This window comes from Sorghum bicolor, chromosome 7 (genome assembly GCF_000003195.3).
Source record: "Sorghum bicolor cultivar BTx623 chromosome 7, Sorghum_bicolor_NCBIv3, whole genome shotgun sequence".
Taxonomy (NCBI): Eukaryota; Viridiplantae; Streptophyta; class Magnoliopsida; order Poales; family Poaceae; genus Sorghum; species Sorghum bicolor.
Window position 1 is genome coordinate 218,378 of NC_012876.2, and position 14,327 is coordinate 232,704.

At 40.8% G+C, this 14,327-nt stretch overlaps 3 protein-coding genes and 1 non-coding gene across 12 annotated transcripts; 2 read left to right on the plus strand and 2 right to left on the minus strand.

Moving 5' to 3' along the window:
• Window positions 242-1,817, plus strand: LOC8067060 (nuclear speckle RNA-binding protein B). Its single transcript, XM_002443643.2, has one exon. The coding sequence runs from the start codon at window positions 474-476 to the stop codon at window positions 1,419-1,421; it is 948 nt and encodes a 315-aa protein (XP_002443688.1). The 5' UTR covers window positions 242-473; the 3' UTR covers window positions 1,422-1,817.
• On the plus strand, window positions 4,362-6,825 carry LOC110436932 (glycine-rich RNA-binding protein RZ1A-like). 6 transcript variants are annotated; one of them, XR_002454867.1, is made up of 5 exons: window positions 4,362-4,593; window positions 4,816-4,991; window positions 5,276-5,844; window positions 6,014-6,284; window positions 6,370-6,825. XR_002454867.1 is itself a non-coding variant. In XM_021464677.1 (3 exons), the coding sequence occupies exons 2-3, from the start codon at window positions 4,881-4,883 to the stop codon at window positions 5,819-5,821; spliced, it is 657 nt and encodes a 218-aa protein (XP_021320352.1). In that variant the 5' UTR covers window positions 4,364-4,593; window positions 4,816-4,880; the 3' UTR covers window positions 5,822-6,825. The 6 variants fall into 6 exon arrangements, 1 of the variants encoding a protein (XP_021320352.1); XR_002454865.1 differs by having other exon boundaries at window positions 4,363-4,593; window positions 6,005-6,284; XR_002454866.1 differs by having other exon boundaries at window positions 4,803-4,991; window positions 5,276-6,284.
• LOC8064320 (serine/threonine-protein kinase STY8) lies at window positions 7,428-13,735 on the minus strand. 4 transcript variants are annotated; one of them, XM_021464674.1, is made up of 14 exons: window positions 13,163-13,730; window positions 12,834-12,979; window positions 12,549-12,567; window positions 12,357-12,467; window positions 12,073-12,123; window positions 11,743-11,879; window positions 11,311-11,418; window positions 11,159-11,232; window positions 10,083-10,258; window positions 9,454-9,549; window positions 8,780-8,860; window positions 8,639-8,689; window positions 8,249-8,389; window positions 7,428-8,106 (listed from the first exon to the last, which is right to left on the minus strand). In XM_021464674.1, the coding sequence occupies exons 1-14, from the start codon at window positions 13,502-13,504 to the stop codon at window positions 8,047-8,049; spliced, it is 1,593 nt and encodes a 530-aa protein (XP_021320349.1). In that variant the 5' UTR covers window positions 13,505-13,730; the 3' UTR covers window positions 7,428-8,046. The 4 variants fall into 4 exon arrangements, with proteins under 4 accessions (XP_021320349.1, XP_021320348.1, XP_021320350.1 ...); XM_021464673.1 differs by having other exon boundaries at window positions 12,549-12,621; window positions 13,163-13,726; XM_021464675.1 differs by lacking the exons at window positions 7,428-8,106; window positions 8,249-8,389 and having other exon boundaries at window positions 8,639-8,701; window positions 12,549-12,621; window positions 13,163-13,734.
• On the minus strand, window positions 7,669-7,754 carry TRNAY-GUA. The gene is given in 2 exon segments: window positions 7,669-7,704; window positions 7,718-7,754. It is a non-coding gene; the product is annotated as a tRNA-Tyr (tRNA).

Here is a 14,327-nt window from a genome sequence, read left to right on the forward strand (position 1 = left end):
CCATCAAGCTAGACTGCTTTCAGTTAATTCACTTCCTGCCTTTGACCTATTCTCGTCTTGACAAAACAAACCTACGAAACAGGGAAATACTAGCATATATACTACTCCATGAGAGTGTATGTTGTTAATTAAACTGTCAAATCAAACACTTCATTCATCAGTTACTTCTCTTTCATCTCTGTCTGTCTGTATATATATACGTTCGCTCTACCTGCTGGTCACCAGATTAAAGAGACGACGTTGCATTGCATGCACTTGAATTGTCCCAATTCGATCCTTCCATATATATGCTGCTCTAGGCCAGCCCGAGCTGATCATACATATATATAGACCATTTTGCAACCAAATTAATTAAGCCCTAGGCTAGCTGATCGATCGATCCCATCAGCTGCCGATATCAAGCCCGCGCCCCATCCCTCGAGAGCTCCGACTCCGATCCATCAGCAGCTAGCTAGGTATAGCTAATAAGTCATATGGAGCAGCAACCCCAGCCCTCATCTAGCGCGACGACCACGTCGTCCTCGTCACCGTCGTCGTCGCAGCGCCGGGAGCTGCAGGGCCCGCGCCCGGCGCCGCTCAAGGTCCGCAAGGACTCGCACAAGATCAGGAAGCCCCCGGCGCCGCAGCCGGGAGGAGGAGGAGGACCCGTCCAGCAGGTGCGCCAGCCGGTCATCATCTACACGGTGTCGCCCAAGGTCGTGCACGCGGAACCCGGAGAGTTCATGTCCGTCGTGCAGCGCCTCACGGGCGCGCGCGGCGCCACGGCCTCTTCTTCCCTGCCGGCGCCGCCACCAGGCCTGACGACAACAGAGCCACCACAGCATCATCAGATTCAGCTGACGTCGTCTTCGCTCCCGTTCCCGTTTTTGGGCGGCCACCACGCGCACGCGCCGTCGTCGTCATCCTCGGCACAAGCACAACTACTCCAGCCGGCGCCAGCGGCACCGCACTTCCCGTTCCAGCTGCACCAGCAACAGCAAGCGCCCGGCGGACCGGCGGCACAGCACGATCACCTGATGGTCCACCAGCTCTCAACCGCGGCACGCCTCGCCATTGAGCAGCAGCAGCAGCAGGCGGCGGCTGATGTTCGACTTGGAGGAGGCCTGCTGCCGCCGTTTCCGAGCATCCTGTCGCCAGAGTCGCTCCCGGCGATCCCGCCGAGCTTCTTCTCACCTCCGGCGGCTCCGGCCGGGGGTAACTCGTACCCGTACCCGGGCATAAGTCTCTTCGGCGGGCTCATCAGCCCGGCATTTCCTGGTAACGAAACCACTGGTGGTGGTAGCATGAGCATCGCCGGTGCAAATCATCAAAGTGTGACGATGTCGTCGTCGCCGTTACAAGAAGCGTCGCCGTCGACGGTGACTCCGTCTCCATCTGCCGGTGCGTACTATTGGGGTCTCTTCAACAACCAGCAGCACTAGCGCAGCTGCCGCAGGAATTGATCTCGAAGCTTAATTGTCATCAGTGCAAGGAAAATGACAAGAGAGTTGCTGAATTGGTCGTACCGTACGTGGTCGTTCTTGGATGACATGACATCTTGCATAGCTGAGAATGCAGGAGATCGAGTCCACTGCTCGGCCAGTGGGGACGGGCGACTGGGTTCACCATTTCCTTTCCCACTGATAAACAACACAGAGCCAGCTATATATAGGTTAGCTACATATACATGCCGGTATGTGATTAACTGTGATAGGAGTATATATAAGCTAGCTAGGTCAATTGTTCAACCATTGCTACTACTGCTTTATTAGATATATTATTGATTTTTTTATGAGATAACCCACTTTGGAGGTGATCCATCAGATTAATAAGATCTACAGGGGATAGATGATTTCTCATGACGATATTATATGCTTTTGGTGACATAAATATCCCTCTATGTACAACATTTATGAATTCAGCAACATGTGAAATGATTCAATAATTTAAATTTTCTTTGGTTTAGTTTCACGCGTGATCTTGTAGTTATGTGAATTAAAACCACACGAGTACTTGTAATTGTGTAAAGTTGCTCTCACAGGTTCTAGTTCATTGAAAACTGCATCTTGCATGTAAATGGTGGTTGTTATATTGTAAAAAGCAACCCAAAGTTATCTACAGCCTTGCCATATCACACATTACAAAATTTAGGTGGGTGGAGGAGGTGCACCATCCTTTTTTTTCTTCTCGTATTATTCAGAGCCCATGCAACGGTGTACTTAAATGTATATAAAGAGTGGAAATCACCAATGCTACTAGATAGTTGTTAAATGCATTTTCTTATTTATTAGTGTAGCCTGTTCGCTTGAGCTTATCAGTCGAATCTTTCAGCCATTTAGCAGTGTTTTTTTCTCACAATAAATCAGTCAATGCCATGGCTTATCAGCAAAAAACATCCATTTGCCAAAAGCTAAAATGTGTTGTCTTGGGAGAATGAGCACAAATATGTATGTTTTGTGATACATACTACAATAGCAACATGTTTGTGAATTTCACTCAAAAGTTAGATAATGGAAGTCTATCTACGAGAAAAGGTACAATATAGTCAGCATTAAAAGGGATGAAGCCTTAAAATGTGTTGTTTTGGGAGAATGAGCACAAGTATGTATGTTTTTGTGACACATGTTACAATATCAACATTTTTTGTGTGAAACCCATGCAAATTAAAAGTTAGATAATGGAAGTGTCTGTCTACCGAAAAAAGGTACAATATAATCAACATTAGAAGGGATGAGCAAGTACTCCCTATATGTACAAATGTGCATATACGAACTAGAAGTGACATTTCCCTACTACGTTAATTACTAACAATGATATATATATATATATATATATATATATATATATATAAGGAAGTATTACATCTAAAAGTTCCATTATTGTAATGGAAAATAAAATGTAAGAAATTATTTTTCCTTGATCTTTATTTTATTTATATTTCTTATTAGTAGAAGATGTGTGCAAGAAATAGAAGTTATGATCTTAGTCAAACGCTCTTGTGCATTTGAATTTTAGTTCTAGACTCAACAGAATGCTCATGTCTCCCTCTTTGTACTTCAAAAGGATGCAAGAAATTGTATTCTCCACAACATTTCTTGATAACCCTTAATAGCACTTTGTGCTTGTGTGTGGAGCCTTAAGCGAAGAAAGTGTTACATTGTTACAAAATGTGATTCAAAGAACAAAAGTATATCAATCGACCTAAACCTAAACAGTTTTACCCAATTCTACATCCAAAGAGAGATACATGATGCAACCGTTTAATGGCATTGACTACCAAACCCTCTAATGTCTAGAAAAAAGAAAAATAGTAGACGAAATCATTTTTATATGTTAAAAAGATTCAAATTACCCCAACCATTCCCCATCTCTCTCTCCCCAGCCTCCCAGTCCCCACCACAAAGAATTGACTGAGTTTGAAAAGTTGTAAACAAAAACTTTAGTTCAATTACTTCCCAAACTATTTCATATGTAACCTAATAATAAATTGTGAATTAATAGCAAATATCATAAGTTATATTTATGAATTTTAATAATTATTTTGATATGTCACAGCACTTAATAATGAATTTATCCTATAGATACGAAGTCATGGAAAAAAATAATGAACAATAAAAAATGTATGGTTAAGGTAATGTTGATTTTGGATGCACATACCTTAAAAGACAAAGTTTTGGATCCATAAGTTAACACATGTATGCTTGCTATCACCTCTACAAAAAATAAATTTAAAAGTCAACTTGTATGTAAAAGAAAAATATAGACTAATTAAAATATTTTAGAAGTTAAATCGAATCAAAACAAATTTCTAACTTTTTGCAGTTTGGTCAAACTTAGTATAGAGACTTTGCCTGAGTCCAAACAACCGTTAAATAAAAATTTGAGCATGATTATTACTCCCACAAACTTTCAATTGGTCATATGTAATCTTTAATGCATCTCATATAAGTTGACTTTTAAAGTTAAAATTTAAAGGAAGATAGCAAATATCTTTAAACTGTTAAAATATGATTTTTAATCATTATCTTGATAGGTTACAAACATCTCTAATAATAAATTGATCCTCGAGAGGAAAAAAAAGAAAGAGAAATAAATTAGATCGAGTGAATAGGTTAATAGTAATCGACAGGCCTCATTTGGTAGTAATCGAACCACTGACGCAATATAAGCCCCATTTGGTTTGACTTATTAAAATTTATCGCTTGTCATATTGAATATTTAAACATAAATAATCTATGATTAAATAATGATTATCAAATAAGACGAAACTGCTACAATACATAACACCCAAACCAAACACCTCCTTAAACGATAGCGCAGAGAGTGAAGTCCGAGTCAGCATCCTTATCCGGCCTACTCCTGCACACGTGGCAACGGGATTGCAAAATCTCGATCAAGCCGTGTAATCCGAGAGTAAACGGGCGCTGCGATTGGCTGGAGCCGTGATTAATTAGGCGATAATTGCTAGCAATATTGACAAGCCTTCCATTCCATTCCGCCTCATCCCTGTCTCAGGGTCTCACCTCACGGCACGGGCTGCCAATTCCATCCAAAACGAAGAGGAAAAGCAACAGACAAGGAGCCTGTGGTAAGACGCCAACACCGAGGACTGAGGTAAGACGTTCCAATCCAATCTCATCTTTGCTGTAATTTACCTGCGTCTTGGTTGGTCAGGTTTTTAGATCTGAGCTTCCTCCTCTGTTTCCAGGAGCAGATCCCTGTCTTTATTTTGCTATATATATGTTTGGCTGATGCATGATACTAGTACGTATAGAGAAAAGTTTGAATTTTGATCCCGCGTCTCTATGGATTGAAATCTGTAGCCTTGTTTATCAGGAATCGAGAGTTCGCACTTCTTGGGTCAAAGTCAACAGAAGCTGTTAATTTCGTAGGGTTACCAAATGTCGGATGTGGACGAGTTCCGTTGCTTCGTTGGAAGTCTTTCGTGGTCTACTACTGAAGCAGATCTGAAGGATGCATTTAGGAAATTCGGCCATCTTACTGAGGCAAAGGTATCAAATTGGTTTCTTTTATATGATGAGTTGAGTGTGCATTTGTAAAGCGAAGCATACTGCCATAGTTGTATTATTGTAGACGAATGAGTGAATGTATTTTATTATGTAGTATTGGTTTATTCTACTCCAAGAACAGCAGACAATTTGCAGTGTATTCTGCAAGTATTTGCCATATATACATGGCGTGATTTACCATTTTCTCCCTCTATTTTTGGCTCTATGGTTGAACATGTTCCATTAGTATTCTTATTAAGTTATTATGATGTTATGTCAATCTGCAGGTGGTTCTTGATAAGTTTTCTGGTCGATCACGTGGATTTGGTTTCGTGACTTTTGATGATAAGAAGTCTATGGAAGAAGCAATTGAGGCAATGAACGGAATGGATCTGGATGGAAGGAACATAACTGTTGAAAGAGCTCAGGCTCAGAGTTCAGGCAGCAGGGACCGTGATGGAGATCGAGACTATAGTCGTGGTGGTGGTGATCGTGACCGCTACCGTGGTGACTATAGCCGCGGTCGGGACCATGGTCGTGATTTCGGTGGAGGCCGTGGCGGTGGAGGTGGTGATTGCTTCAAATGTGGCAAGCCTGGACATTTTGCAAGGGAATGCCCTTCTGATGATGGTGGCAGGGGGGATAGGTATGGTAGCAGGGACGACAAGTATGGTGGCAGCAATGGTAGTAGCCGCTATGGGCCTGATCGTGGTGGTGATCGCTATTCTGGGAGCCGTGATGGAGGAAGCCGCAATGGTGGAGGCAGTGACCGATACAACCGTGACAAGTCTGGTCCTTATGAACGCCCCAGCCGAGGTGGATACAAATATTGATGTTTGCAAGGCTGTGATCTCAGGTATGAAAGCTAATTTATGATTTTAAGTAAGTTGTATGTTTGCTTCATCATCACATAATGCAGCAAACGTTGCTGTAGTGTACTCTCATAAGAGTTTCAGATGTGCTTGTTTTTACCAATCTTGTTGTCTGTATTTGGCTTGTAACTACTGGTTCCTCAGGAGCTTCAGTGGATTGACTAGTTTCCATCTGATTATTATCTGGGGACTGAGATCCATGTTTCTTTGTTGATCTGATGGTAAAAATCATGTTGTGGTACTGGCCCTTGGTCCTGTTTGTTTGAATCGGTACGGATTCACTGGGGGTATTGGAACCAAGGATGTCGGAGAACAATCATGCCCAGGCTGATTGCGATCTCGAGGGAGAAAGCAGTATGCCGTGCTGGGGTACCATCTGCTTGTAAAACATGTTCATTCACGAATTGTAAGAAGGAAAAAGAGGGTAAATTCTTGACCTTTGTTCACAGGATTGTTCGATTTTACTTTGCTAATTAATAAGCAACGGTTCTCACATCAATTTTTCGCAGGCATTTGGCCTTCCTGTTCCTGTATATTGATCTGCATGGCTTAAATAATGTCTCTCTATTTGTCCATAATTCTGAGTGCTCTGTAACACTGTTGGACGGCGTTGATATGTTTTCTAGTTCAGCTCTGTTAAGCGAGCATGACCCATCTACATTGAGAACCTGGAACAGGAGCTGTTCTGTGTGGAGCCTCACATATCTAAAGCTTGCTGGAGATTCTTGATTTTTTTTTTGAGTGACCACAGATGCATCCTTTTTCTTTTTCTTCTTCTGCTTTTTGTGTGAAAAATGACCTTTGTAGCTGGAGGTTCCTGAACAGGGAATTGATATTACTAGTATAATAGTATGCACAGAGTGGCTGCAAAATACAGACTGTTGTTGACAGGTTTGAACCTTGCTATTTGGGATGTTCCCTGAATGAATATCAATATATGGCCTGGCTCCTGCTCGTTCACTTAACTACATAGAGCATGACCCATCTTATTATGTTGTGTGTGATTTGTGAGTGGTTTGCATTGGGACCGAGTACAATTGCCAAATGGAAATGGATGGATGTCATCGTATTTGAAGCCTGCTGCACACCTAATAAATAAATTAGTGTCATTTCTTTCTTTTTCTGTTTTTTTATTCAGCGCCACGTCATGCACCTCGCCGGCTGCCAACTCCCAGCATTGTCTCGGTGCGTTTATCGTACATAATGATGGTTGGGCACCATGTTCGCTGGTCAAAGTCATTATTTATTGGGAGAGAGAAACATTAGTAGCCGACAGAAAAAAAGAGTTATAGTATACTCTTTTTTTGCAAAAAAATATTGGATAATTTTATGGCTTAATAATGAGGGTCTGTTTAGCTTTATGAGCTGTTCTTTTTATCAAACACTTATTTCTAAAACAGTTTCATAAGTAAAGTTGTTTTTTTTCTTCTCTCACAAAGACATGAGTTAGAATGAAACTGAAAAAAGTACCTTATTGCAACTCTTTGTTAAACACTTTCTTCAAAGCAACCCAACTTCATTTAGAAAGTCACTTATAAAGCTATTCAAAAAACAGTTTTACAAGTGATTTTGACAGACACAACATGGACTAATTATTATTATTATTATGAGTGGCCCAATAAGGAACAACAATATGATACAGTGTGCAACACATTTTGTGGTTTGCATGATGGAAAAGAAATATAAAAAAGCAAAAGAAACAAAAAGGAACATGATACAGTGTGCGACACATTTGTGGTTTGCATGATGGAAAAGAAACAAAAAAAAAAGCAATAGAAACAAAAAGGATAAAAATTGTTCAAATAACTTCCGACCTGCCGGATTCGAACCAGCGACCTAAGGATTGATCTGCAATTACTACAGTCCTCCGCTCTACCAACTGAGCTAAGGTCGGTATGTGCTCAGGCTACTACTCTATCCTTAAAATACTCTACGTTCCCGTGTGGACCATGATGATTTATCGGCCGCAAATGCCCAAGCACAATACAGTCCAGCGTGATGATTTATCAGCTGCAAATGCCCAAGCACAAACAGCCTATACTGACACATCTGTACACCAGCACGGCACCACATAAATATCTGCTCCCATTGCTAAAACCACTTGTACTATAAGTTGTGTATAACCCCCCACCCCACCCAAAAAAACGAACTGGGACCCCTTCGCCTTGGGTACGCATATGTATTTTTCATCCCTCTGATTTCTTCTGCATCTTTGCTCTAGAACGACGACTGGGTCCCTTCGGTGCCTGTTAAAAACAATATATGCTCACCGTTATTGTGTTTTAAACAAAAAAAACATGACATGTGGCTCTCAACACAACAGCTCCAACTTTATCTGCTTATCATCATTCCACTCTCATATAAGACTTTGCACGGGTATTATACTACCTGAATATAGTGTAGAATATCTTGGAGTTCTATCATGATCTCTGCAAAAGTCGGACGCAGATCAGGATCTTCATCCCAACACTGTCGAATCAGTTTGGTCAATCTTGGGTGCACGCTGGCTGGAATGTCCAAGCGCAGTCCCTAAAGGAAGGTAATGAATGTGTATTAAGGAACAAAGAAGTTCAATTGAACAAGAATCTCCCAACAAATGCAATGGATTACAGAAACCAGTTTCAGAATGCTGATTGCTGTGTTTTACATGGTGATGTTGGTTTCATTGCCATACACAGTAGTATATATATTCACGCTATGTTTACAAAACCAGCATCATCAATAAAGACATCTACCTAGAAAATGGGTCTAGCCTGTATTTGGGACAGAAATCCGTACCTGCCTTACTCCTAATGCAGCCTGCAAGGGTGTCATGTTGTCATATGGGACCTATGGTACAGACTTCACGTTATCTTTAGTAAACAGAATACTAATGCTTGAACGACGTAATCTCAAACTGCATTTGACACCAAGCCCTACCTTTGAAGTTGCCAGCTCCCAAAGAACAATGGCAAAGCTGAATACATCCGCTTTGTAGTCATATGGCTTATGATTAATTATCTGAAGACAACCAACTCTTGTGAGCACGCTATTCAAATACAATGTTCAAGGTATAAACTTTATTTAAGGGGGACAGGAGGATTTGTTGTCTTTGGGAACAGAAATTCCTGAACCTGAGACATGAGATACATAATAAACTTCATTTGTTTGCCTTGTTTCAGGGAAAAAGATGGGATACATCTGCTGAATATTAAACCATACAACAAGTAAAATGAGGAAGTCATGTCATTTAAGCCAATTTCCAGGGTTGGGCAAGGAGTTTAAAACAGCCTTCTACAGAGTCAAAGAGTCTAACAAAATGTCAAGCTAAATCATCTATTCGTCTAGACCAAACCTTACAGATGAAGAGGATTCTCTCGAGGAAAATTAAGAAGTTCACATGCAACTCTTGAATCAATACTTGGTGACCTTGCAGATAAGATATTAACTAAAACTAAAAGATTGGATAGAACTTTTGGCACATTTGGTAACAGTTAGGAGTTTCTGTTAGATGAACAATGAAGTGTCAGAATGGAAAGAATAAAACGCTATACTATACTAATGAAAGACAAAGCACTTATCCAAGAGGGAAAGAAACAAGATCTCAACCATACCTCTGGTGCCATCCATCGGTATGTTCCAGTTTCAGCAGTCATCTGCCCCTCCTGACTTCCAAGTCGCGCCACACCAAAGTCTGCGATCTTTACAACCTATTCCAAAAGCAAATCTACAAGTTAACAGCTTGGCAGGTCAGATGAGTGCAATGGAATAAAAAACAAACATTTACCAAGCTGACATCAACACAGCTTATAATTATGTAATCTATAGATAGAGAGACTGAAGATGAGAGATTACAAGAATCGTTTTGTTTCTTCTAAATGTAATTAGATGCTCATTCAGTTGCTGGTGCATATTTCTCTGTATAGTATATATATTGAGGAACTTACAAAAGATTTCTTGGAAATTAAAATGATATCCATTGAACATGCTATTTATCATGCAATAGCTAGTCTGCCAGAAGTGGATTCTAATTTGTATCACTTTTAGGCATTTAAAGCAAAGATATTATACAACAGCAGCCCCGCCTGAGTACCTACCCAAAACCAAGTTGAGTACTATGCGAATTACTGGCTTCCCTTTATGTACTTTCCAGATTTTGTACAGAAAATTGGAAAGGAGGAAGAGAATGGGCACTAATGATGAATTGATGATTAGCTTCAAATTACTTAATAAGTTTGCATACTTGATCATAGCCTAGCAGAAGATTTGCAGACTTCAAATCTCTGTGTATAATGTTATTCTGGTGCAGATAATCCATTCCTTTTGAGATATCGATAGCAAATCTTAGAATTTTATGGAGTTCCAAGAAGTTATTTTGCTTGTGAAGAAAGTCATATATATTCCCTCCAGGCATGTATTCTGAAAGAAACAAAACCAATGACAAAAGAGAAAGGTGAGGTCTAGCTGCATTTGCAGCTGAGCTACCGGAACACAAAAATATCAACATTAATGAATAAGAGATGCAGAATAGACAAATGGGATACACCAAAATTGCTTAGCTCACTCTCAAAACTTGTTCTTTATCACAGAAGACTCACAAACATTGAGTAAGAGTTTAAGGCATAAGCATCATTCATGATATTGCACTTGGAACAGGAAAACAAACATGAATGACACTTGGATGGAATCAACTACAACTAGTGAATGGATAGAAATAATATCTAGACCTAGAAAGAGAGCAGTGGGATATTTACTAGGTGGTTGGATATCACAGATCACTACTACTTAATTCAGGCAATTCCAAAGAAAAAGATCGAATCATTGATAGGTTATACACTCATCACCATTCTTAGTAATGCTGATGCAGCCCCTCTGTTGCTACCTTTTATGACTATCGGTATCATAGACAAATACTTTTCCCATAACATCTCTTATTCTTTCGTTGACATGTTTGACCATGGTGTTTCCAGTGCACCAGGGAACCATATACACTGCATTGCTGCCTACACCAGCAACAATCTCGACAAAGAAGAGGAACAGAGAAGTAGATGGGAGAGGAAGAAGTGACACCACGTAGCTACATCGCCAACTAAATAGACCATGGGCTGTTAATGGCTAAGGGACTCGATGATTTGTTCTTTGTTATGTTCCCTAATAGGCTAAGGGACCAAAGTGTGTATGCAGGTTGCGGGGTGATATCAACATTTATTCATGGCTCATGTGTACACAAGAATAATATCACCATGAGTTTGCAGCAATGGTTAAGAGTCAATAATCCAATCCCAGCCAAATAACAAAAAAAAAAACAGGTGATCGTACCTGTTACAATGCAATAGTTTGGATGCTTAGTGCATGCCCCATAAAATTGCAGAATATTTTCATGGTTAACACCCCTGGAGAGAAAATATCTAGAATTAGTTGGACCAAAATGGAACTGATTTATTCAGTTATTATGTACAGTGAAAGCTTGCCTTAGAATAAGCACTTCCTGCAGGAACTCAACTTGTGAAGGATTGCTGAGATTTGCAGATCTGAGACACTTTATAGCAACATCATGGCCTTTATAAGTTCCTCGATATCTGTGAACGACAACATCAGTGATAAGCATTGGAGATTGGACAGTAAACTATTGTATGACATTGTCTATGGAAGCAAAACATAGGTTAATGCACATGACAAGTTGTCAGATGGCTTAATGACAATCTACTCTGATTAAAAATTGTTTATTTCATTTTCAGCAAATGGCAAGCAGTATCTGTAGATATTTATAGAGAGAATAGGCTGGCACAAAAGGAAGGTTAGGTTTGAAGTGGCAAAATGGGCACTACATTTCAAAATTCAAATAAGTGAATTTTAAGGTAATGACATTACTGGGAACATTGACGCATCAAAATAGTGCTTACAAATCTGCAGACGATCCAGATGCTATCTTATCCTCCCTTGTTAGCATGCTTAAGTCAATTTCACAATCTCCAACCTTTTGTTGTAGGTCAACTATTCTCTCCGATGTTGAAGAATTTGTTGAATTAGATGGTGAAGCCTGCATATTACATGGAGATAATTTAACTCTTTAGAAAAATGTTAACAATGAAATGCTGGCTAATTCATGGTTTTGTGCATAACGTCGCATTTGCTATGACCAATGACACAAGACAAGGGTGAAGATGGCTTATTCATGACTTAATCATAAACTAGAATTACGGAAGTATGTTCAAAATAGTAGTGTGTCGTACATTCTTTTGTGTTAATGTCTCCTTAATCGCCGCGATCAGGTCATCAGTCTCCTGCATGAATAATTGCAGAATTAGCATCATCTTCCAGACAACCCTTGCGTAGTTGCATAAGTACAAGAGAATGTGTTCATTCTGTCTATTAGAAATGTAAGTCGGTATTCATTGACTTACATCGACACAATCCTTTAAATAATTTTGTGCCCATATAGTCAAATTTCAGATACAGAACAGAAATGATAACAAAAGTCCACAGCAGTAAGCATATATGAACGTTCAAAATTTACCTCCGTCTTCCAGCCATCAACAACAAAAACGTCCAAACAAAAACCATCCTTTGTGGAGTAAACATGAGCTTCCTGGATATTCAGCCCAACCTCAGAGAGCAACGCAGTTAGCTGTTGAACCACCATTTGCCGTGAGAAATTTGAACCAAACAAGAAGAGCGGTATGTGAACTGACAAGGTACTTGGCATTACCCGGCTTAGGAGCTTGGGCCTGTCGATGGAGGAGAAAATGATCTCATGAAGGAGGACAGTTTTTAACTCGTCCCTACACAAAATTGAGTAGGAATGAAAGAAATCCTGTGTGCTAAGAAAACATTAACACAATCATTTCTATCTAATCCTGTGTACTAAGAAAATATGGAAAGGAATGAGAGAAAGGAAGGAAGGCAGCACTTTCTGAGCGAATCCAATTATTATTGCTAGAAGAAGAAGAAGCCAGCATAGGCAGTGGGAGCGGATAAAGGGACCAAGCACTACCTAGTCTTAGAGGAGATAGACATGGAATCATTTCTGTCCACAGTCTTTCTTCTTTCCAAACTGAGCTCCTCCAACAACTTTTGATACGGCTCCTCTTGACCTTGACTATGGCCAATGCCGTCATCCTCCATGGGAACTGTCTTATACTGCTCATCAATCAAGGCAAGCAGAGAATTAGCACCACAGCACAATCAATCATCCTCTTTTCTTTTTTCCTTTGCCGCTTCGGAATAACAATAACCCCGTTGCCTAATCAATACTCTCTCTCTGTGTCTTTTTTTTTTTTTTACTTCATTCATTTCCATCAGACGGAAAAAAAAAGAGTGGACCTTTAGGAACCGCGCGTGAAAGACGGGTCGCTTGTTGGGGTCGGCGCACTCGTCGAGGATCCTCCAGTGCAGCAGGACATCGTCCACCTTGTCTTCGAGGTCGAGGTCGAGGAGGTACCTCCGCGGCAACCTCTCGAGGTGGCGGGCGAAGCGGGCGTTGAAGGTGGGGTCTGCGAGCGTACGGTCATGCCGCGCCGTCTGGCGGAGGCGCTCGCAGATCTTCCTCTGCACCTCGTGGAGGTCGGGGTTGAACGCACGTGGTGACCGAGGAGGTGGGGAGCTCTCGCCTGTGCCCTCCTCCATGTCCTCCCCAACACGCGGCGGCCGTGCAGGCGGAGCCATCGGAGTATTTCGAACCTCTTGTTGCGGTGGCGGGTGCGGCAGGCGGAGGATGCGTGCGTCGAGCCGGCCGGCCGGTTCGGGCCACCCTAGGCTAGTATTTATAGAGGGGCTCCGGCCGGCCGGCCGGCGGAGTGAGCGCCGATTGGATTGGAGAAGACGACGATGACGATTGCCATGGAGAATAGACGCTGACCCGGGCCAAGTCTACCCAACTTAATTCAACACACATATTTACATTTAAATTCAATATTACTTCCTGCAATTAAATTATGTTTTGAGTTAGCCTACACACTAAGGCCTTGTTTAGTTGGCAAAATTTTGGGTTTTTGGCTACTGTAGCACTTTCGTTTTTATTTGACAAACATTGTCCAACCAAGGAGTAACTAGACTCAAAAGATTCATCTCACAAATTTCAGATAAACTGTGTAATTAGTTTTTATTTTTATCTTTATTTAATGCTGCATGCATGTGATCAAAGATTCGATGTGACGGAGAATCTTGAAAATTTTTGCGAACTAAACAAGGCCTAAACTAAAGATTGTAAATTTTGGTCATTCCTTTTCACACACACATATACGGTAGCGCTATTATACACCCTAGGTGTAGAATAGAAAAAAATACTGAGCAGTACTAAACAACATTCCAGCCGTACACCTAGAACCACGAAATACTAAACAATACTGAAATACGAGTACTGAACAATACTGAATTCTGTTCAGTATAATAGCACTTATATATATAAGTGCTATTCTACACCCCACCAAACTGTTATACTGAACAGAATTTTGTATTGTTTAGTATTCGTGTTTCAGTATTATTTAGT

Coding starts and splice junctions, on each gene's coding strand:
- LOC110436932 (XM_021464677.1), top strand. CDS start 4,881: ATGTCGGATGTGGACGAGTTCCGTTGCTTCGTTGGAAGTCTTTCGTGG. Junction 4,992..5,275: donor GCCATCTTACTGAGGCAAAG/GTATCAAATTGG, acceptor GTCAATCTGCAG/GTGGTTCTTGATAAGTTTTC.
- LOC8064320 (XM_021464673.1), bottom strand. CDS start 13,504: ATGGCTCCGCCTGCACGGCCGCCGCGTGTTGGGGAGGACATGGAGGAG. Junction 12,468..12,548: donor GGCCCAAGCTCCTAAGCCGG/GTAATGCCAAGT, acceptor GTGGTTCAACAG/CTAACTGCGTTGCTCTCTGA. Junction 8,107..8,248: donor ATATTCTACACTATATTCAG/GTAGTATAATAC, acceptor TGTTTTTAACAG/GCACCGAAGGGACCCAGTCG.
- LOC8067060 (XM_002443643.2), top strand. CDS start 474: ATGGAGCAGCAACCCCAGCCCTCATCTAGCGCGACGACCACGTCGTCC.